Source organism: Chelon labrosus (assembly GCF_963514085.1).
Source record: "Chelon labrosus genome assembly, chromosome: 23".
NCBI classification, from domain to species: Eukaryota; Metazoa; Chordata; class Actinopteri; order Mugiliformes; family Mugilidae; genus Chelon; species Chelon labrosus.
In genome coordinates this window covers 15,827,079-15,850,010 of record NC_140356.1, presented here as the reverse complement: position 1 = coordinate 15,850,010, position 22,932 = coordinate 15,827,079, and the positions used below count along the sequence as shown (strand labels likewise).

The window sequence follows — 22,932 nt, the reverse complement described above, 5'->3', positions numbered from 1 at the left end:
CCCTTTTCAGATCTTGCAGGCACATGCTTGGACCTGATTTGAAGCCGTCTTGATTTGATCGAAGGGAGATTAATGTAATGACCTGTTTCCCCTGAGTTTAATTTGCAAGAAATGGCAGAAAATGTCTCTCATCTCGTTGTGGAAAGAAAAAAAAAAAGAAGCTTATTTCTATGTTTTCCTTTGTATTTTTTTCTCCGTGTGCCCCTCAGACCTTCAGGCCTCTCAGTCCTTTGAACACTACAGCATATCAGACAAGGCCATGGACTACAGGATCCTGCAGATGGACGAGGATCAGGACAGGATGTATGTGGGCTGCAAGGACCATGTGCTCTCCATGGACATCAACAACATCACCCAGGGCACGCTTAAGGTCGGCAGATGCTTATTGTTCACATCTGAGAGTCTGAACATTTTCTGCTACTATACTAGAACATCCACTTGTGGCATCCTCGGTTTATCTCAATCACAGAGAAACATAAACATTAGGTAAAAGTGGTTTGTGAGACACATTTGGATATTATTGCAATCGGTAAAATGACATGCAAATTACCATAGATTAGCTGTGATCAGTACAATTTTAGGGTTGTTAAAAGGGCCGTAAAAATGCTCGAGCTCTCTTTTATCTCATTCTGCATGCAGTGGAGGAATTATCTTCTGCGTAATTGACAGGCATGAAGTGCATAAACAGATGGGGAAAGCATTTAGGGCCCCCCAGGGAATGCTGCACTACATCCATTTTTTTTTTCCAAGTAAATTGCTTGATATATTCATTGTGCTAGACCTTTAAACACATCTCCCGGGTTTAAAAACACACACACAGACATAATTATTCCTCTGATGATAGCTAGCTGTAATCGGCGCTGAAAGCCGAAACTTTTATGGAAACAGAAACTTCCAAAACATTCGATGTGCTCATTTTCCACAAATGTTCTCAAATGTGATTTCTGTCTGTGTAGCTAGGATATCATCAGACTCTTGTTATTCCTCTCAATCTGCTGGCTGATTTTTAATGCTGTGCTGTGTTTTTGCCACCAGGTGTTCTGGCCGGCATCTACAAGCAAAATAGAAGAATGCCAAATGGCAGGCAAGGACCCCACAGTAAGCACTGCACATCTTTCAAGCCTATCTCAGTGACTTTTGGGGTTCCAAATACTAAATACAGCAAATACTAATGATATAATCAATATAGACTGTTAGTAGATTGCCTCAAAAGTGAAGTAAATACGTAGAAATTTGAACATCTTCATACTCAAAAATCTGCCATTTTGTGTCTAGATTGGTTTGGTATGGCCATTAGCTCATGGTGGCTAACGTTAGCTAATGTAAGCAAACTTTCTATATCTTTGCCGCTTGTGCTTCAGTGACGCTGGCATAAAATACAAGCTAATGCTAAACTAGATACTTGCCAGCATTTTGTGAAACCACTTTTTAGCTTAGCATTTAGCCAAACCTTACCAATTAGCATTAGCCACGTTTTAAACATCAATAAAACGCAAGTGTAAAAGTAAGAAAATGGAACTCGTGAGCTTGTGATTACGACACGGGCAGTTGTTTATACAAAATGCTAGTGGTTTAAGTCATGTGAGCACTGCTGCTAGCTAACCGTTTGGGTGTAGAAGGCTAACAGCAACAAACGTTTAGCAGGCTAATGACCAGTGAGTGGTCTATATGACAAATATGGTCATGCACCTCCACCGTTTCTGTAAACCATCAGCAAACACATCACAACTTGAACTGAAATTATCGCCACATGAGGGTGGCGCTCATATCTTGTGAGCGTAGCCCCATTTGAATGCACCGTAAGCCCCGGAACAATTAGATTATAGAACATAAAATCTGTCCAGCAAAGTTTCCCATGGTACAGTAAATAATAAAATTTTATCAGTCATCACCTACTGTATGCAGAAGGCTATACTGTCGCTGACAGGTTGCTAAGGATACAGTAGTTAATGAAGCCAGAATGGTTTGAAAGACCTCCCGCTTTTCTGTCATGGGAGTTAAGATCTACGCTTAAGGTTTTCTCAGCTGTTCTCGGATCCGTTCCTCCAAGTGGGTCTACAGCGGCGGTCGCCCCCTGGGATTTCCCTCTCGCATCTGTGAGCGTCAAGTCCAGTCATAGCTGTAGCAGGCAGCAGATGTCTGCGGGGTCAACGGCTGGCCCGGAGTCCTCCTGGCATCGGCGCAGTCAGTCACTACAGGAGCGAGGCGTGGGAGGAAGATCTCTGTTAATAAAAAAAAAAAAAACATAATCAAAACTTGTAAATGGAGCACAGCTCACTGATGCAGAGATTTCGTAAGCCGGCCTGATTCTGAGCAGCACTTGCTAGCAGCAACGAGATTTAACGAAGTCATACAGCGAGGCTCAGAAGACTGATCCCTCCTCCGCCTCTGTTTTCCTCTAATTGGGTTGTTCTGAAACAAGCACAGATGCCTATAGATACTGCAGTACAGAGGACAGCGGGGAGCACAAGGAGAAAACAGGGTTTTACTTTTTGAAGAACTTTTTTACATAAATTGAAGGCCTCGTTCTTGAGGTAACGATACAAGTTGCCTTAAAAAGCACCACTCTGCCACCGGTGCTGCCCATTTGTCCCACATTCTCCACCATGTTTCCATCCTCTTGACAGCAGCTGGAGTAATAGAGCCAGGGTTTTGTACAACATGGTGTTGCAGAAATAGAGAAGAAGCTGTTTCCAGTCACTGAGTGATTTGTGCCTCTCTGAGTCATTGCACGCCTGCTTCAGACAGGCTCCCACAAATATTTGGGTGAGCCATCTTTGCGTGGAGCCACTCAATGGCCGCTGCTATCCCTTTACTTATTTGCTGCGCTGCCAGTTTGTCATTTACAATTTTTAGTTTCTGTTTTACGGTTTTTCCCCACTTTCCTCTGTCACTTTTTCCAGCTCTCTCGTTTATTTTACCGCAGTGTATTTCATTTTTTCTCTCGTTCACGTGCTCCTTTCTCATGGGCTTTTCCTCATGAATCAGAGCCCCCCAAACGTCTGTTATGGTTACCCTGCCCATCTGTATATATTAAGTTTGCTTTCTCAGATAGAATCTGAGCTCCAGAATGCGAACACTCATCGTTTGCACCAGAGGGTGGCATCAGAGCAGAAATATAGACCAGCCGGGTCGGTTAATTCTGTTTGCCGCTCACACAAAAAAGCCTCCGCTCAAAATTTAGAGTGATTACAGCTCGCACTCGAGGTCATGAGGCTGGATGTCGTTGATCCCGTGCAGTCACGAAACAGGAGAGGAACATAAAACAGGATGGGGTCGCATTTATACGCGCCTCTCGGAGACTGACATCAGATGAGTCTCCAGCCAGGACAGTCTGATAGAGAGACAGATAGAGAGAGATAAAGAAGAGGGAGATAAATAACAGAGATGGGTGTGTGGCAGTAAAAAATAATTCAGTTGCTCTTTGTCAACAGCGCTCCCTGGAGCCATGTGCACAAGAGCGCGAGCTGCAGCAGCTGCCATTCCTGCAGCCGCGGCCAAGTTCCTGACGGCTCCCTGGACATGCGTTCTCCTGCTTTCCCGTTTCTTTCCTCACTCTGTCTTCCTCTACTCGTGTTCTGCTTACTCTAGCTTAATTAGCCCCAAAGTAAAGCAAGCCTGCTGTTGCTGCTGCTGCAGCTGCTGCTGCCGCTGGATTTTGGAAGTGCAAGCAAAGATGGAGTGAGATCAGTAGTCGTTTTTACCTTGATAAATCCCCAGTGACCCGCTTTTTCCACTGGCCTTAATACCGTGCCGTGAGCTCTTGGATCATTTGATTGTGCGGCATGCGATTGTATATCCTTCATAACAAGTGAGATAAGTTTGAATTACTCCCTTAATCTGAAAAGGATACTTCAGGCATGATAAGCAAGTCCTGGACTCGGTATTCACTCCTGGCTGTATACCAGGAAATAGACTGCTCCTCTGTTAGCTTTGTTCCATCTTTTTATGGTTCTGCAGTGACTGCAGAAGAACAGGTCGGATATGTAACACCTAGGGAACTGTAGTCGCAAGTGAAAATTAGCATTAGCAATACTAAGCTATGCAATGGAACAAAACAGTAAACTATGCAACAATAGTTTCCAAAAGTAGGGTAATGTTAGCTAACATTAGCTACAATACAACAAATGCCTTGTGCCTAGCTAGGCCAAGACTTCCTGTTCCGGTCATTGTTTACAGTGGGGCTAGCAACTTGAGACGCAAGAATGTAGTTGGAGTTGAGAGTTTACCACAGGATGTTCAGGTGTTTTTTTTTTTGACAAACGTGATATGTTAGCTTGCTTGCACACAGGCTATAACAAGGTGTGCTACTTCTTTTGCTCTTTCGCTGCTTGCCAACTATTGGTGTCTAGAACCCGGCTTAGCAAGCTAACAACCGGGTAACTGAATGTGGGAAATAGAAAAGAACAATAAATGTATGAGGCCTTTTGGAATATTAACAATTTCACAAAACTGCATCTTCTAAAATTACAAAGAAAACTCCAAAACCAAAGCCAGCTCAACTGTGATTGGTTCATACTACCTGGACTACAAAGAGAAACCAAATAACTTCCGGTACCATAAACTCGTCCCTTGCCTAGTTGTTACATATGATTTTAATTCATAAGAAGAATATTTAATGACAATATTTCATTGTTTTTCTCTTACATCAAAGATTAGTATTGTCCCTCGCCTGCTAAGCTTTATCTTTGTGCATCTCTTTGTGTTATTTTCAGCACGGCTGTGGGAACTTCATCCGAGTGGTGCAGCCCTACAACAGGACTCATCTGTTCATGTGCGGCAGCGGAGCGTACAGTCCCGTCTGTGTGTACATCAACAGGGGCCGCAGACCAGAGGTGGGTAAGGGATGACAGGATTCGCTCTCACCGAGGAAACAAACTCGGGAGAGAATAAAAGCATTTGGGAACGTTGAAACCGCAGGGGGAAAAAAAAAAAATGTGAGGATGTAGCGTCACCGAAATAATGTTGAAGTGGATCAGTCAGGATACTTTTAGTTGTACTGAGTTAATGCAATTATGGTCCTTTTATTTACTTTGGAAAGTAACTCATAGTGCTCCTGTTCTTTCATTCTCCCTCAAACAAACTGTGCTCAGTAAAATGAGAATACTGCCACCCAGAGCAAGTAAATAAAACTAATTTATTCTGTGAGACCATAAAAAATACTTCAAAGGGCTGTGTGCCAGCAACTATTTGGTCAAAAATCGGCTTTTATGCAATAATTACTCTCTTCTTCAATCACTGGAAATGTATGCAATGCATTATATAAGCAGTGCAGGTTAAATTGCTGTAATCACGGCGTAGAATATGTGCAAAGTTTTCACGCAGTCAGTTTGATGCCACGTGAGAGAGGAAATGCAGAGGATGAGAGGGAGAAAATGGAGTTCTAGTGTCAGCAACAGCAGAGCGCCGCTTCCCGGGCTCTCATCTCCGGCCTCGCGGCTCTAGAAGTGCAGGCGAGGAAGCCCTCCAGGAGAAAAAGTGCTCACCGAGCGAACATTTGACCGCAGACTGACGTCTGCTGCCAAGCGCTAACAGGCAGAGCTGGAGACCAGGCTCTCTCCTCACCGCGATGCCTTTTGTCATTTGGGGTTTTTGTTTGAAAGGCAGGCTGCTCTGTTTGCAACTTGGGAGCTCTAACATGCCAGCGTCTCGAGGACGGAGATCTGGTAAGTGTAACAAGCTGCTGTACAGGGAAGCAGACAGTGAGCTCTCCGCGTGGACCTTTGCCCTGGGATTGTTATGGTGTGTTCAAACCTGATATGGTTGATGCAGCTGATTATTTGCGTGCGTCAATGTTTTCAAAAGTGTTTTCCGCACGTGCACATTTAATAATACTCTGCAATAAATCTCTAATCTTTGCAAGTCAATTAAACTAGTCTATTATTTAGTCACTTAATCTTTATTGGGTGACATAACTCAGAAATCCCCGTTTATTGTTATGGACAATTGTATGTGTTGAAAGAGAAACAGAACTTTAAAGATCCCCTTTAGATGTTTTGTGAAACATCAAAAACAGCAATGCTCTTGTTTAAAGAGCATTTGTTTGAGCGGTTTTTGTCAAACGGTCCAATAAACAACTTCAATTCTCAAGCCCGGCCACATGCAAAGCCCCGTTCACTCATCGGCCACCGATTTGTATTTCACAGTTGGTCACTTGTGGACGTTCAAAGGCTCTGGTTCCCACCGCAAATGTTTCCGAGTGAACAAAGCAGAATATAAAAACAGTGCAAGTGAATGGACTCTATTTTAAAAGAAAACAGTCTCAACAATGACGCTTCTCCCTTTCGGGTTCACCCGACGCTCCAAGCCTGTTATCAGCATGATGAATTCGGTGGTAGGAACCAAGGTCAAGGGCGATGTTTCCTAGCGATAAACATTCGGTGAACTACCTTAATCACGTTGCTTCAAAGTTAAGATAAATTCAGCTTGGTACCAAAGGTTTTTAGCACTGAATATCATTAATTCCATGGTCTTGTGTAGCTGCATTGCCGCTAAGCTAAAATCCTGATTGTGTGAATATGTTTTGCTTCAAAAGCATGAAGCAAGACTCACTGAGAAGTCAGTTCTAAGCCTTGGAAACGTCACTCTGCACAGGGCAACATCCAAGTGAGGTAAAACACATTTTGAGTGAAGAGAATAACTGCAGCATCAAAAGGAAGGTTATATTCTGCAGTGTCGATGTTAATGACAGAATCTGCCAGATGGAGTCGGTCCACCTCCACAACAATTTGGCCAGCAGACACGTTTTCCTATCATTCATTTACGCTGATGTCACCCCCAGTCAAGGAAGCTGCACCAACGCCGCAGGCCAGATCCAAATAGAATGGGACAGGAAGTGTAATAATTTAACCAGGTTTCCGTAAAAGGTGCCACAAGGAGAAGTTGGAACTTGGCAGCGATTCGACCCGACACGGACAGCTGGCTTCCTGGCACATTAGCAGAGGAATCCTTCCTCTCGTCCCAAATTACTGTCCCACATGGAGCAGTTAAGGTAGACTGGAGCAGGACCTGCCTCTGTGCATCCTTAAATCCGAACATTCGCTTCGCTTGTACGTGTAGTTTTATTGTAGTAAAACTAGCCGGGATAAGGTATCATTTTAAAACTGTCTCCTGGGGGTGTCTGACTTCCTCTTTTTCCTCTGTGACAGGAACAAGTATTTCACATTGACTCACGGACCGAATCTGGAAAAGGGAGATGCTCCTTCAACCCTGAAGTGAACACAGTGTCGGTCATGCTCAGTAGGTGGCTCCATCATTTCCTGCTTTCTTTGTGCAACTCCACAACCCTGGAAAAGGTTGACCTGGAAAGATTTTATTTGTCCTGTAGTGAATATGTGGTTGTCCCTGACAGTAAAAGTAAATAATACACATGGGGAAATCTAACCCCAGCCCTAACCCTGAGGAGCATATTGGGAGTTAGGTGCCTACTCAAGGTATTTGAAGCCAAGGACATGGGGGGCTGCAAACCTGTGACCCTTCAGTCCCACAACTCACCCAGACAGTGGGGATACGTTGGTCGGGTGTTGTTGGGCATTGTTAGGGATTGTTGGTGCTGCATTCAGGTCATATGGGACAGATGGTAGAGATGCTCATGTGCTTTCCTTGGTTTTCAGATTTTTCCATAAGCACAAGTTCAGAAATTCTTTGGTTTGAGCACCCACCACATCACATGACAGAACAGGAACTGGAAACAAGGCTAGCGGGCTAACCTAACTTGGTTCTGCTCCTCAGTAGCTGCTACGTATTATATATGTATCTTAGCTGTTGACAAAACCAACGTGGTGTGGCTAGAGTGCGAAGCTAACTTAACTACGCACCAAACAGAGGTTAATATTTCCGTCAAGTTCCTCTCCACAGCTCCATTTCCTTTGATCCCCGATTGGTCGAGGCGTGTTGGGTTGCTGTCGACACGGCTAAAGGTGACACACTGCACCCTCAGCTCTGCTTTCCGACACCTGAGCATAGCCGTGTCAGCAGCAACGGCCTCGCCAGGCAGCGAGCGTCGTCACAGATCCACGGGGAGGGGCAAGAACGAAGGTAGTCTGCCAAAATCCAGTCGAGGTCAAAGGCAAAGACGCGGAGGCGGTGACGCAGCACTCCCGAGCCTCAGAGGATGACCGGAGCAGGCGTCTGGGCTCAGTAAAATCTGCGTTTCATGTCCTGGTCCTCATGTTTTGGACCCTCTGTGACTGTCTGAGTGCTGTCAACACCGAATCCTTAGCAAGCTTGCTTGGATGCGTGCCACACACCCTCAATCCTCCCCCCTAACTTGCCCCACATCCTCTTCAACACATGGTCTGGAACTGATCGATGATGAAGAGGCTGTAAAGGAATGATAAAAAGCATGAAACGACTGTGGAGACCACTTTTTAGCTTTGGGACACACAGATAGCATGAATGAAATCCCCTAAACATTTATGTTAATGTTCCAAAAGTAATAGTAGATAAAATATAATTCTCTGGGGCCGCATATGAATTACTGCATTGTTCTTGACTGATTTATTACTTTTGTAAGAACATGCAATGTGTTTGTGTGCATGCTTACAGATCAGGAGCTGTTCTCAGGCATGTACATTGACTTCATGGGGACGGATGCTGCCATCTTCAGGAGCCTGACCAGGAGAAATGCAGTACGGACGGATCAGCACAACTCAAAGTGGCTCAGTGGTGAGATTCTGACTGTGTCCACATTGATAAGTTAAAACAAATTCATTCAAATCCATTAAAAGATTAGATTTATTCCTCCTCCCCGCTTCATTCAGAGCCAATTTTCATCGACGCCCACCTGATACCAGACGGAACAGACCCCAATGACGCAAAACTGTATTTTTTCTTCCGGGAGAGGCTGACAGACAACAGTGGAAACACTAAAAATATCCACACCATGGTGGCCAGAGTGTGTCCAGTGAGTGTCTCCATCTGCGCCGAGACAAATCAATACTGCATGTTCTGTGGTTTCGTGTTGCTATGAGCAGCTTTTGTCTGCAGAATGACATCGGAGGGCAGCGGAGCCTCGTGAACAAGTGGACCACCTTCCTGAAAGCCAGGATGGTGTGTTCAGTCCTGGAGGAGGACGGAACTGAGACGCACTTCGATGAACTCGGTGAGTGAATCAGGAGTAATGCACTCCTTGTGTCACTTCCAAGCTCTGTGTTTTCGTGGCCGCGTATTCCATGAAGCAAGTTTAAACAAACTTCGTAGCCAAGAACCAAATGCTAATTTTCAAATGGTTCCAAGGTTTCCAGTTATTGCTTTCTCCATAAACAATCCAAGGAACTTCCTATGTTTGGTCTGGATTATGACTGTAGACCTTTGCTAAGTTCATAGCAATCCATCTGTTGCTTTTGGTTGCCTTATATTCATTTATTCCTGTACTTTCTTAGCCTCAGCCCTTAAAAGTACAAACATCAGCACACAGCATTTTACATCTGCTTCTCTATTCAGGTCATTGGAATTCATCTGTCAGCATGTACATTTATTAATTCATGCATACATCCCTTTTTTAGCCATCTTACCTGCGGGATGACTTGAGCTGGGATTTGGGGAATTTGTTAAAGGTATTAAAGTGGAAGGTATGCCTGTGCACATGTGTGTGTGTGTTTCCCCTTACAGAAAGCGTGTTTTTGCTGGAAACCGATCAGCCCAAGGGCCTGTTGGTGTTCGGAGTCTTCACATCCACAAGGTATGACCGATGTGGCCAGCTGTATCATTCCTGCGAGGCCTCGGCGGTTATGTTAATCACTGACTGGTTATCAGCGGGAGGGGATGTGCTTGTCCAGGGCACTGTTACATAGAGACATCATGTGTCATGTTGCGGGACGGCGCATGCAGAAGATGAACTATCAGTTACAGCGTTCGGGTGGCTTCACCGTGTGGCCTTCTTTCCGTATGACCTCTTAGAGCGTTGCACCACGTTGCTGAACAATTGCACAAGATTCATTTATAGTTGATACACAATATGAAACACATGCACTCTATTGTTGGATGTCTTCAGTACCTCAGTAAATTTGGAGACCAGTATAAGTAGTTGGAACCCAGCTCTGTTTCTGCTGCTGGACAAACATACACCAATCAGCCACAACATTAAAACCACTGACACGAGAAGTAAATAACATTGACCATCTTGTGACAATTCAATGTTCTGCTGGGAAACTTTTGGATTTGACATTCGTATGGAAGTTACTTAGACATGTAGCACCCACCTAGAAGAGACCAGGCACCCCCGCCCCATAGCAATGACACTCAGCAGGATGCAGCCTGATACAGACACACACACAAAAACGCTTTAGGAACAACTCAAAAAACATGAAGAACAGCACAAGGTGTTGACCTGGCCTCCAAATTCACTAGATCCCAAACTGATCAAGTATCTGTGGGATGATCCACAGAGGCCCCTACCCTCAAAGGCCCCTCCACTAACAACTTTCTGTTGCCAGAAACCACAGGACACCCTCAGAAGGCCCATGTCCATTCTCTGATGAGTCACAACTGATTTGGAGGCACAAGGGAGACCTACACAATATTAGGAAGGTGGTCATAATGTTATGCCTGATTGGTGTATAAGGGAGGCAAACTAGGGCCAAAATTTTGAATTTGAAATCCAGCAATGTAAATGAAGATTAAGGACTGAAAAGTTTACCCGACATTGTGTTAACTGAAAAAACAAAACAAAAACACGCTGTACAAAATTATTACATTTCTCTCATTCATCCATCATAGTCGGAGGTTTAAAGGTGTGGTCACTCAATCCGTCTGCGGAGTTTGAGTTGAATTGAGTTTGTCGGTTTAACCAGGGTGACACTGCCAAAGACCCCCCGAGTCACTTGTTACCTCAGGGTCATAGATCGTCTGCGGTAGTTTATCCTGGCTCAAACAACACAGCCAAACCAAACAGCGATGTCCTTGAGGTCTCTGAGCTCAGTGTTATTCCTTCTTATTTTCTTCCTCCATCTCCACTTTGCACAGTATGCTTCTGTTCCCCCTTTTCAACAAAGCCTCTTTTATGTGTTAAGCAGTGTGGTTTGGAATGACTGAGCCAAACCACATCACATCACTGATGAGGAAGGCGAGCTGCCCTCACCGGGGCGTGACAAAGCCAGGCCGTATACGGCTTCCTTTGTGAAAATATGATTTTCAGATTATTTTAGCTGGGGTTGGGTCGCTGCATTGTGGAACTGCAGTTTCCCCGCTCTTCCGTCTAATTCGGTTTATGCATCTCATTTCCGCAGCTCCGTGTTTAAGGGTTCGGCGGTGTGTGTGTACAACATGGCGGACATCCTCACCGTCTTCAACGGGCCCTTCGCTCACAGGGAGGGACCCAACTTCCAGTGGGTGGCCTTTCAGGGCCGCATCCCTTATCCAAGGCCTGGAACTGTAAGTGTATTTTCAGGCCAGACATTCATTCTTTGGTTTGTTATTTCAATTCGTGATTTGAAAAAGATACATTAATATATTATTAAACCCATCTGGAATGACCTGATTCGACGATAAGCGTGTATAAAGGATATATAAAAGATCTGAAGTGTTTAAACACTTTGCATTACTCTGTGCCATTTGATAGTTTGAAAATTCCACAGTTTGTGAATGAGTATATTAATTAATTGCTTAACACAAAATAAACTACAATAAAATGCATAAAACCTCACAAAAGTGTAAAATAAATGAATAGGGGCCCTAGTATTCATCCCGGTGGAACTCCGTTTTTAATCTATATGTATTGAAAGTCATGGTTAGCATAGTTGTATTTTGTAGTATCCAACCGATTATAAAGTACTGTATACATCCAATGAGAGGACAAATCTCTATTTTGATTTTCACAGATTTTGAAACTAAGATTCAAAATAAAATGATAAAACCTGCGCAAATATGTGAATTAGATTCTTTTCACGCAATAAATATCCTCCCTGTGTTCCTCCAGTGTCCAGGTGGAGCCTTCACACCTGACATACAGACAACAAAGCAGTTCCCAGACGACGTGGTGAACTTTGTACGGAACCACCCGGTCATGTTCAACCCCATCTACCCCCTGGGGAGGCGACCCCTGGTGGTTCGTACCAACGCAGACTATAAATACACATCGGTGGCCGTGGACCAGGTCATGGCTGCTGACGGCAACTACCAAGTGCTCTTCCTGGGCACAGGTAGGAATGTAGAATAGGTTGTACGTATTATCAAAGAGAACATATGCTTAGGGTTCTGTATGCCTGGCAAGATGCAGGATCCTTTGACAGGTATTATTGAGCATTAAGTTTTCACTGAGCCCTAAATTCCATTTGAATCCAAAAGAAAACAAGTTTTGTGCAAAACTTCCAAACCGAAAACTACAAAATAAATTGGAGATTACAATAATATACAGTATGATACATACAGTACAGAAACATATTTTGGAGTGTCTTTGGAGTGAATTCAATAAAAAAAAAAAAACTGCATTGTATTATCAGTATACAAGATTTATTTCCTCGCCACTATCTTCAGATAATCTACATTATAGGCAGACTACTTCACAGTGACATGCACACAGTAACATAAAAGAAGGAAGACATCCCTAAGCAGTTTCACGAGTAAATGATTAGTTGGAGTCTCATTGGTTAGTAGATAAACAGATAGCACACTTTGGGTGTTGCAACTAAATTGACGCTGCATGTAGCTGGACACATGCCCCCAAAGACAAGAAGTCTTTAGGAGTGGACTTTGTGTTGAATTTTATTAAATGAGGAGAAAGAACTTGGTAGATAACGTTATCACTTCCAAGTCAAGTGTTTTAGCAAATCTCAACATGTTTCTCAAAGGTTGATAATGAGATTATATGAGACATTTTCATGTGGTGTATACATAGTGCATATTAGTGTAATGTACTCCTGTCTGATTCTGGAGTTAAATAACAGTATAGTTTGTGTTTGGGTGCAGATTATACACTATATTACCAAAAGTATTCGCTCACCTGCCTTTACTCATTCTATGAACTGAAGTGCCATCCCATTCCTAACTCATAGAATTCAATATGATGTCGGTCCACCTTTTGCAGCTATTACAGCTTCAACTCTTCTGGGAAGACTGTCCACAAGGTTGAGGAGAGTGTTTATAGGAATTTTTGACCATTCTTCCAAAAGCGCATTGGTGAGGTCACACACTGATGTTGGTCGAGAAGGCCTGGCTCTCAGTCTCCGCTCTAATTCATCCCAAAGGTGTTCTATCGGGTTCAGGTCAGGACTCTGTGCAGGCCAGTCAAGTTCATCCACACCAGACTCTGTCATCCACGTCTTTATGGACCTTGCTTTGTGCACTGGTGCACAGTCATGTTGGAAGAGGAAGGGGCCCGCTCCAAACTGTTCCCACAAGGTTGGGAGCATGGAATTGTCCAAAATGTTTTGGTATCCTGAAGCATTCAATGTTCCTTTCACTGGAACTAAGGGGCCAAGCCCAGCTCCTGAAAAACAACCCCATACCATAATTCCTCCTCCACCAAATTTCACAGTTGGCACAATGCAATCTGAAATGTACCGTTCTCCTGGCAACCTCCAAACCCAGACTCGTCCATCAGATTGCCAGATGGTAAAGCGTGATTCATCACTCCAGAGAACGCGTCTCCACTGCTCTAGAGGCCAGTGGCGGCGTGCTTTACACCATTGCATCCGACGCATTGCATTGCACTTGGTGATGTGTGGCTTGGCTGCAGCTGCTCGGCCATGGAAACCCATTCCATGAAGCTCTCTGCGTACTGTACTTGGGCTAATCTGAAGGTCACATGAAGTTTGTAGCTCTGTAGCAATTGACTGTGCAGAAAGTCGGCGACCTCTTTGCACTATGCGCTTCAGCATCCGCTGACCCCTCTCCGTCACTTTACGTGGCCTACCACTTCGTGGCTGAGTTGCTGTTTTTCCCAAACGCTTCCATTTTGTTATAATAGAGCTGACAGTTGACTGTGGAATATTTAGGAGCGAGGAAATTTCACGACTGGATTTGTTGCACAAGTGGCATCCTATGACAGTTCCACGCTGGAATTCACTGAGCTCCTGAGAGCGGCCCATTCTTTCACAAATGTCTTGTTTCACAGTCTGCATGCCTGAGTGCTTGAATTTATACACCTGGGGCCAGGCCAAGTGATTAGAACACCTGATTCTGATCATTTGAATGGGTGAGCGAATACTTTTGGTAATATAGTGTATGTGCATTCCTGTTTGTGCATGTCCACATTTCTGTTCAGCAAATGCGCTCTGGGACTCTCACACAGCTGCCTCGTGTTTATCGAGCAGCCTCTCCTTTCTGTTAATCCTGCTCGGATTCTTGAAGACGAGCCAGTGCTGTCCAACCATATCTGCTCCTTAAATCGTTGCTTCGTGGGAGACGCTCTTATCGGGCATCTCCAGGAGCTGTTACTGTGACTCCTGCTCTGCTCTCTCCCAGGATCAAACAGACAAATTGATGACGAACCCTGCTGCAGTTGTTTTTTGTCTATCTAATTCAAAAGCACTTGGACTTCGACGAATCACGACTCTGAGCATTCATTGTTTTCTCTTTCTCCGTATCTGTGCATGGCTACAACTCGTGACACGTCTGCTTTCTGCCCCCCAGACAAAGGTACAATACAGAAGGTGATTGTGCTGCCGAACAATAATTCCCTGCATGAAGACCTGATCCTGGAGGAGCTGGAAGTATTTAAGGTCAGCTGTCTGTTTTTCTCCCTTCTGTTTTTTTCCTCTTTCACTTTAATCCCTTTTCTTTACCAAAATCAAAGGCAGCGAGGAGGAGGAGGTGGTGGTGGAGGGCGCGCTTGGCCACGACACAAAGGCCAGGGGCAGACAGACAAAGCCAGGGTGGCATTCAGGAGATGGATGTTCTGCAGTGTAGCGCAGCGCAGAGTGATGGGAAACATGCCGCAGGGGTCTGGATGTTGCCCCGAGTGAACTTTAACACATGCTGTTTCATCTCGGCTCACATCGCAAAAGATGTGATCGACCTGTGATCACATATAAACGCTGCTGCTCTTTAGATCTTCAATCTTGCACCTGGACAACAGCAGTCCTTCAGTCAAGGCAGAATTTATTGCGTCTAGAAAGTGTAAGACATGTGGCTCAACCGGTGCTCAATAGATTGCTACGTTTTGTCTCGCCTCCCATAAAAGGTCTGATAAGCTAATCTCCGCAATCCCTGCAGAAGCATTTTTTCCCCAAGATATGATTCAACAGGTTCAAGACGTAGATGACAAGTGCAATATTACAGTCTTGCTTGAACTGTAAATATGAGGCCAACCCTAGCTGTAACCCTTTATTGTCCAAATTCTTTTAACTTTAAAACCCCCGTTTTTTATTTATTTAGAGAAAAAGGAGCTAATTTAACAACCTGCTCTAACTTATAGAAGATACAACCTGTGCCTGCGCATAAGTAACTTTCTCTTCAGGAGAAAGGTTACTTCCTTGTCTCCAAACCCAAACACTAGCCCTAGCCCTAGCTCTAGCCTTATCCAGCAAACAGTTAGCCTAGTTAGCACAATATCCTCTAAAACCCCTTTATGTAATTAAAGCTGCGCTAATCAGAAGTGTGAAAATGTTCCTGTTAGCTACAAGCGCAAACATCATTTTCGCCCAACTTAGCATTTCCCTCGGCTCTACACACCTTCTTAGCCTCTTTTAGCTAATTGTTTTTTTATTTATATTGTTATATAGTCATAAATTACATTGTATAAAAAAGCAAGGCAGGAAAAAGCTCAAATAAACTCAAAAATGATTTGACGTTAGCTAATAAAAGCAGCTAGCAGTTTAAGGATCGAATATGTCCTTAAGGAGCTGGTGGAGAACAAAACAGAGCAAAAAGGTTGAGTATTTGATTATAGTATACGACAGAATTATCAACAAATGCAAGTTTTGTGTAAATTAAACAACTATTTGCTAACGTATTAGCTTTGACAAACATATGAGTTGATTTAAATGCTAAGCTAATGCAGCTAATGCAGCCTTAAGTACTTACCTAGCATTATTGATTATGCAACCGATTATCAGATCATTTCTGTCAAAATATGTCCACCTTTTATAGCCCTAGCCCTAGTCCTAGCTCTAATCCTATCCAGCAAACAGTTAGTCTAGTTAGCACAATATCCTCTAAAACTCCTTTATACTAAACGTTATACTATACTACATCACTATTTGTTTAAAACTCCACCTCTCTTAATTGTTTCCTGTCTTTTTGCTACATTACCTATAAAATTATCAGAAATATTACAGTGGATTAATTTTTGTCAAGTCATTCTCTCCAAAACAAAATTTCCCCAAATGTTCCCAGCTATTCTTTTAAAGAGATTATCATCAGCAAAGTAAAAAAAAACTTGTCTGTGTTTTTGTTTTCCAGAACCAAGCTCCTGTTACAAACTTAAGAATATCCTCCAAAAAAGTAAGTATCCTGAATATAGTTCTCTCACATGCTAAGCACAGTGACTGTATGCCCTTTTAATAGGCTACATTATTCATTGTCTGTAGCCGCTCTGTAATGCATGAAACAGAACTCTCCTGTGCACAATAAGCCTCCCGGAAGGCAGGGAAATAATAAGCCATAATTGTTTCGGCACTCTGCCTCATTTTCCTGTCAGCCGGCCACTTATTAAGACAAACAAGGCAGTCTGACATTTGAACTGTTTACTTTGCAGCAACAGCTGTACGTCAGCTCGGAGTTCGGGGTCTCGCAGGTCTCCCTGCACCGCTGTCACGCTTACGGCTCGGCTTGCGCCGACTGCTGCCTCGCCCGGGACCCCTACTGCGCCTGGGACGGGCTGAGCTGCTCCCGCTTCTATCCCACCAGCAAAAGGTGCACAAAGGTTCCCAGTTTTAGGGTTCATAACTGCAGTTTTGTGCTGTTATTCAGTATCTTTAAATTGAATGCAAAGGAGTGTTTATTGTCAACCAGGGACTTCTCTCTTGGCAGTGCATAATTCTTTCAGCTTTCGAGACCCTAAGCGCATTTTTCTGTGTTAATAGGTGTTGAATAAACATTAGCATAGTGCATATTTTTAAGTAAAGTGATATAAAGTATTTCTGTTCACTTGCATTCATTTTTTTCTTGGTTTGCTATGAGAATACAGTTTAATTTGGATGCTTCCAATCAACAAATTAGAGTTTTGGACAGCTGATGTTCAGTATGTTAAACAAGAATGGAAAAGAGCTGTCTGCAACTCGTGGGGGGGTCAAACAGATCGCATGACTGGAGTCCTTCAGCGAACACTTCATTGTAAGCCATGTCACGGAATTCAGCTTTTGTTGTTTCCCTCCCTGCGTCCAGGCAGACATAACACAGACGAGTGGGCGTGAGAGACACCTTGCTCCCCAAACCGATACCTCTCTGGCCTCTTTCAGGACCAGCTGCGAGTCTCTTGACATTTCAGTCAGACTCGGGTCAAGTTCAGTTCGGTCGCAGAACAAAAGCCCCGGGTCGGTCTCTGTTTTTCTGCGGGTGAAAAAAAAAAAAAAAAACAGCGTCTGAAATGTGTCAGCTGTTTACATGATCTGTTCCTCAAGCTGTTAAATATGACTGTGCTCCACGCTGAGTGGAATAACACGCTCAGATTTTCCTCGTATTGTTCTGGCAGCGACTTGCTCCATCCGCGGTTTCAGTATGACAGGGAGGGAAGTTGTTATGATTATGTATTCGGCTTTTATATTCTGTTTTGTTTTCGTTCCTTTCCAGGAGAAGCAGGAGGCAGGATATTATGCACGGAAATCCACTCACTCAGTGCAGGGGATTCAATTTAAAAGGTAATTGAAGCTGCGCTAATCAAAAGTGTGAAAATGTTCCTGTTAGCTACAAGCACGAACATCATTTTCGCCCAACTTAGCATTTCCCTCGGCTCTACGCACCTTCTTAGCCTCTTTTAGCGAATTCTTTTTTTATTTATATTGTTATATAGTCATAAATTACATTGTAATAAAAAGTCAGGCAGGAAAAAGCTCAAATAAACTCAAAAATGATATGATGTTAGCAGCTAGCAGCTAGCAGTTGAAGGATCGAATATTTCCTTAAGGAGCTGGTGGAGAACAAAACAGAGCAAAAAGTTTGAGTATTTGATTATAATATAAGACAGAATTATCAACAAATGCAAGTTTTGTGTAAATAAACAACTATTTGCCAACGTATTAGCTTTGACAAACGTATGAGGTGATTTAAATGCTAAGCTAATGCAGCTAATGCAGCCATAAGTACTTACCTAGCATTATTGATTAAAATATGTCCACTTTTGATGGCTGTCAATAAACAAACCCTAGCTATACCCTGAGACAGCACCTACAGATGTTTCTTTGTGAGTCTCTGCACAAGTTCTTCACGAAAAATATACCCGGTCGACTCGCGGGGTGCAGTTTAATGAGAGGAGAGAGAATTTGCTCCCCGGGGTTTTCCATTTCCGTGAAGAGTTTACATCTCTAAATTAGCACGAGCTTTGGGAACCGGCCATATGGTCATTACCACTAATTAGTCACAACCCTGTCACACATCCAGCTGAGTGATGAACCATTTAGATGCGAGAAAAAGAAAAAAAAAGCGACACGGCAAATGAGGGGAAACGGAGTTCTTCCACTGCTTGGAGAAGCTGAAGTTTCGGGTGGGATTTGGTTTTGGAGCCGGTGTCGGGATAAGCTTTACGTCAACATTTCGCCGTCGCTCCTGGGACTTGAGGCAGATTTGAGTCCATCTGCAGGCTCTGTGTCTGTCAGCAAGTGACGTCTTTTCAGCCTCCCTTGTGCGTGTGTGTGTTTGTGTCTGTCAGCCTACAGGAACGCGGTGGAGATGACGCAGTACGGCGTCAAAAACAACACCACCTTTCTGGAGTGCCTTCCTAAATCTCCTCAGGCGTCCGTGCGCTGGCTGATTCAGAGGGACAACGACAGGAGGAAAGAGGTCAGTTTGACACTAAAAGAGGTCAAAAGTCAAGTGGCGACAAGGCCAGGATGAAAACCCCTTGTGATGTAACTGATTAAATGTTCAGAGTTTCGTCAAACATCAAGCATTAAACACATCGTAGCGATCCTGTGAGCTCATACGACTCGTATCGCCTCAAGGAATGACAGAGTGAACGCTTACTGGCAGGGGGAGCGTCATAATGAGCGGCGATACAGATCTAACTCGACGTGGGCCCTGATTAACGGCTGGGCTCTTAGGGAGGGAGGAGACACTCCACAAATATTTAAAACCCCTTAAACAGGCGGTGAAAGATTAAATGAAAGACTGCCTGCTTGATAGAGACACATCTTTTATGGATTTAGCTCTCACCTTCGTGGAGAGGGGTCGGAGTAACGGCCGTTTAATACCCCGTTTCCTTGTGGAAATAAAAGCTGGCCTTAAGATAAATCACTTCAGGTTTATAGTGTGTAATCATTGGAGTCTCACTGGTTTTAAAGTAGTCAGTAGAACAGAGATCCATACGCTTTTAACTTCAAAACGTTCAGACATTTTGTATTTATACACTGCAGTCGCTGACGTTTCAACTCATACTTCACTCAGACCTTACGAAACTTTTGGACCTGGTTACTTAGACGTGTACCACCCACCTAGACCAGACCAGGCACCTCCTCAAATTAACACTTCAACTCCTTTCAGTCGCTGAATAAGGGCCTGATCAGATCTACGAGTGTTCACACCTGGTGTTAACATGCATCTCCAGATCCGATCTCAGTTTTGCGATCTGTATGCATAAACCCCGTCATCGCCTGGGGCGCAGTAGAGTATTGTAACAGCTGCTGTCTCTAATGGAGCTCTACCGCTGCTCCAGAGCCGAGAACAGCGCAGTTTTTTGTGTGCGCCTCATTATTTTGGCGCTAAATTATTATTTATTGGCCTCCATCCTGATGTTGGACTCAGATTATAACTCCAAACCTGGAGGTGTATATGGAAAACTGATGGATATGGACATATGGAGTTATGATCTGATTTTTTGTGTCGGGGTTTACTTGCATCCAGAGCGCAAAACTGAGATTGGATAGCTCAGATCGGACCTTAATGCAAAGTCTGAACAGTTATTTCAAGGCTTCCATTTCAACTTGAAGCACGTGAAAGCACATAACATTTTCCGTGTTTAAATTTTGCAACCCAATAAGTCATTGATTGTTTGTCATTGTTTCAACCATGTACAAAAAATCATAATCAAACACAACTGTATGGTTCTTTCTCTAAAGCTACGTTCACATTACAAATGACAAACATCTAGATTGTCACAGAAAAGCTCAATCATATACAAATACACGTGATTGGTTGAGGTTTAATCACGTTGCTGGAGAGTAGCCAGCTCAGCTTTGATTTGCGTTGGTGTATAAAATGGTTTTATGAACTCATTAATTGAGCACTTGAGTCTAGATTTGGTTTATTGAGATTTTTCCCTTGTGCCGTCTGGTTGGTTTTCTCCAGGTAAAGCTGAGTGACCGCGTCCTCTCCACCGAGCACGGCCTCCTCATCCGCTCCGTCCAGCTGTCCGACCAGGGCCTCTACTACTGCCTGGCCACGGAGAACGGCTTCAAACGCACCGTCGCCAAAATCCGCCTGCGCGTGCTCAGCGAGGCCATGGTGAGCATGCTGACGGACAAGCAGCAGTCCCCGTGGGCGTGGGCCAGCTCCCTGCACCCTAAGGTCCTGCTCTCGGCCTTCAGTCCCGCGGAAAGCCTGGCCGTGCAGCAGTACTGCAAAGAGAGGCGGGAGCTCCAGAAGCTCCAGCAGAGGCAGCAGCCGCCGCAGCCGCCCGGGCCTCTCAGGGGGGACCTGGCCAAACTGAAGCCGCTGCTGGACCGACGGAAGAGCCGCAATCGCCGCAATCACCTCCCGGAGGACTGACACAGGGCAGGGCAGGGAGCCGGCTGAAGAGACGGACACACACACCTTCCTCTAATATTACACCCTACAGTTAGCAGCAGTTACACATCCTCATCTTCCAACTCTTATCTCAGCTGCAGAGCTGCACTGTAGAGTAAAACGAGGAGGTCGGTGCGGGGAGTTGTTATTTGGCAATATCTCTTTTTCTTGCATGAGGTACTGTGACCCGACGGCTGTGACGTACATACACTAACACACAGGCAACCACCAGCCACTCATTCGCTGTCAAGGACACAAACTGACGTGGCCCTGTTTCGACCGCTGCCAAGAAACCGATGTTGCTCATTATAGTACACTAATCATACTTTAAATATTGGAAGGGAAAGTGAGCCAGGGCGGATATTAGCTCACAATGAATTTGTTCCTTCTTTAAAAATAAAGGAAGCCAATCTGAGATGATGATGATAATAAATAGACGTGATCCAAAAGGGACAAAAGGGACAAAAGATGCATGTTTGACAGAGAGTGTCCTCACTCTTTATGCTAAGTATTACACTAGTATCTTATTAGACTCTACTCACATTTGAATGTTTTACTTTCTAATTAACCAAATTCTCTCTATTCTAAAACAGCAGGGCTCCATGGGTACATGTAGCCGGGCAAAAAGTTAAGCTCGTAAGTGCTGTATTTATTAATTTAAAGGTCAAAGTGTAAGTGCTAAGCTCTAAATTCCATGTGTGCTGTTGCAAACATTTTACATCATCTCTCCTGTATTTATTCCTCAGATTTACATGTACTGTAAGAGAATGTGCCTCACTGTAATCCGGCCGCATAATCAATCGTGTCACTCTCTCCCCTTGTTTCCAGCACATACTGTAAGCATGTTTATGGGATCTCGTCAGTAATGCGGAGGTTTCAAAGTCCTTGCCTGGGTTTTGCAACCGAACTAGCCTTTGAACTAAACTTCCACATCTTCCACAAGCATACTTAATTCAGACGTAGTAACTGTCAGTGAGGTAGAGTTATTTGACATATGTGAATAGGCTATTTTTTTCTTTTTTTCGTAGATAATGTAGATACAGATTATTTGTTGCTTGTGTACAGAGTTTTTTTTTTTTTTTTCATTCTCGTAATTTAATGTCGTGCTGCCAGGTCTTTTCATTGTGTTTTCATTGTGTACATAATTTCCAGCAACTGTCACCCGATAACTATGACTGTATCTGCAATTTGCAGAGATATACAGCATTATTTTCATTTTTGAGAAAAAAAAAGACCCTCTAGCGTGTACCTCCCTCTCGTACAGATCTCTGCTCCACGTTTAATAAAACTGTGTGACCAGCATCATGTCAACCTGTGTTACGGAACATATGTATTTCTATTTATTAATGTTATGATAGCCTGAATAAATCTGTTCAGATGATCGTAGAGTTTATTGACGCAAGTATAATGTTTCAAAATGTGGAATTTCTCCTTCTGGTACTGCCCAATACATCATCCATCAGTCTACTTATTAGAGTCAAGTTAAGTATAAGAGGCTTATTAAATTGCTTAATATAGTTCAACATTTGTATTAATATCACATTTTGGCGGCACCTGAGGCAATAAGTAGTAATTGCAGGTTTGCTTTTTTGGACCTTTCGAGAGAGCTAAACGTTTATTTAATATAAAGATGTACTAACTCTCTGTGATGTCACAGATGGCTCCAACTATTACCATATTGGCAGTGCCAGATGTCTCCTAACTAGGGGTTGTACCGACGAGTCGACTTCACAGCTGTGCCGTGACGCTTTAAGCAGGAAGTAGACCAGTTGACAGTCACAACATGGACGCCTCTGTGAAGGCAGAAGAAGACAGATGAGGAACCCAGTGCGTCATTGCATCAAACTAGCAGTGGTTCATCAAGTGTGTAGAAATACTTCACTAAAGATGAAGCCCATACTACCATGGCATGCCGAAAGTAAGTAATACAACAAATGTACTACTACAATGCATCTGAAAAGTCATCTACTAACGCTAGCAGAGGAACAGCCCAAATCTTCTCGACAGCAGTCAGTTAACAACTTCACCAAACAGAGAAAAGGAGTCTTCACATCAACAATTTGTTGGTGAATTTAATTGTCGAAAGTTGTTAGACCTTTGGCTGCTATATACAGA

The 22,932-nt window shown here is 43.7% G+C and overlaps 1 protein-coding gene across 1 annotated transcript; it reads left to right on the top strand.

Moving 5' to 3' along the window:
* Positions 1–228: 228 nt before the first annotated feature.
* On the top strand, positions 229–22,205 carry sema3c (sema domain, immunoglobulin domain (Ig), short basic domain, secreted, (semaphorin) 3C). Its single transcript, XM_084573364.1, has 16 exons — positions 229–370; positions 1,036–1,098; positions 4,716–4,835; positions 7,149–7,239; positions 8,548–8,667; positions 8,763–8,905; positions 8,989–9,103; positions 9,613–9,682; positions 11,229–11,373; positions 11,918–12,140; positions 14,572–14,660; positions 16,342–16,383; positions 16,637–16,794; positions 17,671–17,738; positions 18,746–18,876; positions 20,380–22,205. The coding sequence occupies exons 1-16, from the start codon at positions 260–262 to the stop codon at positions 20,797–20,799; spliced, it is 2,109 nt and encodes a 702-aa protein (XP_084429490.1). The 5' UTR covers positions 229–259; the 3' UTR covers positions 20,800–22,205.
* Positions 22,206–22,932: the final 727 nt, after the last annotated feature.

Excerpts from the sequence above, each read along its gene's own strand:
- sema3c (XM_084573364.1), top strand. The coding sequence starts at position 260 with ATGGACTACAGGATCCTGCAGATGGACGAGGATCAGGACAGGATGTAT. Across the intron at positions 4,836-7,148 it reads ACAGGGGCCGCAGACCAGAG|GAACAAGTATTTCACATTGA; the intron begins GTGGGTAAGGGA and ends CCTCTGTGACAG. Across the intron at positions 11,374-11,917 it reads CTTATCCAAGGCCTGGAACT|TGTCCAGGTGGAGCCTTCAC; the intron begins GTAAGTGTATTT and ends GTGTTCCTCCAG.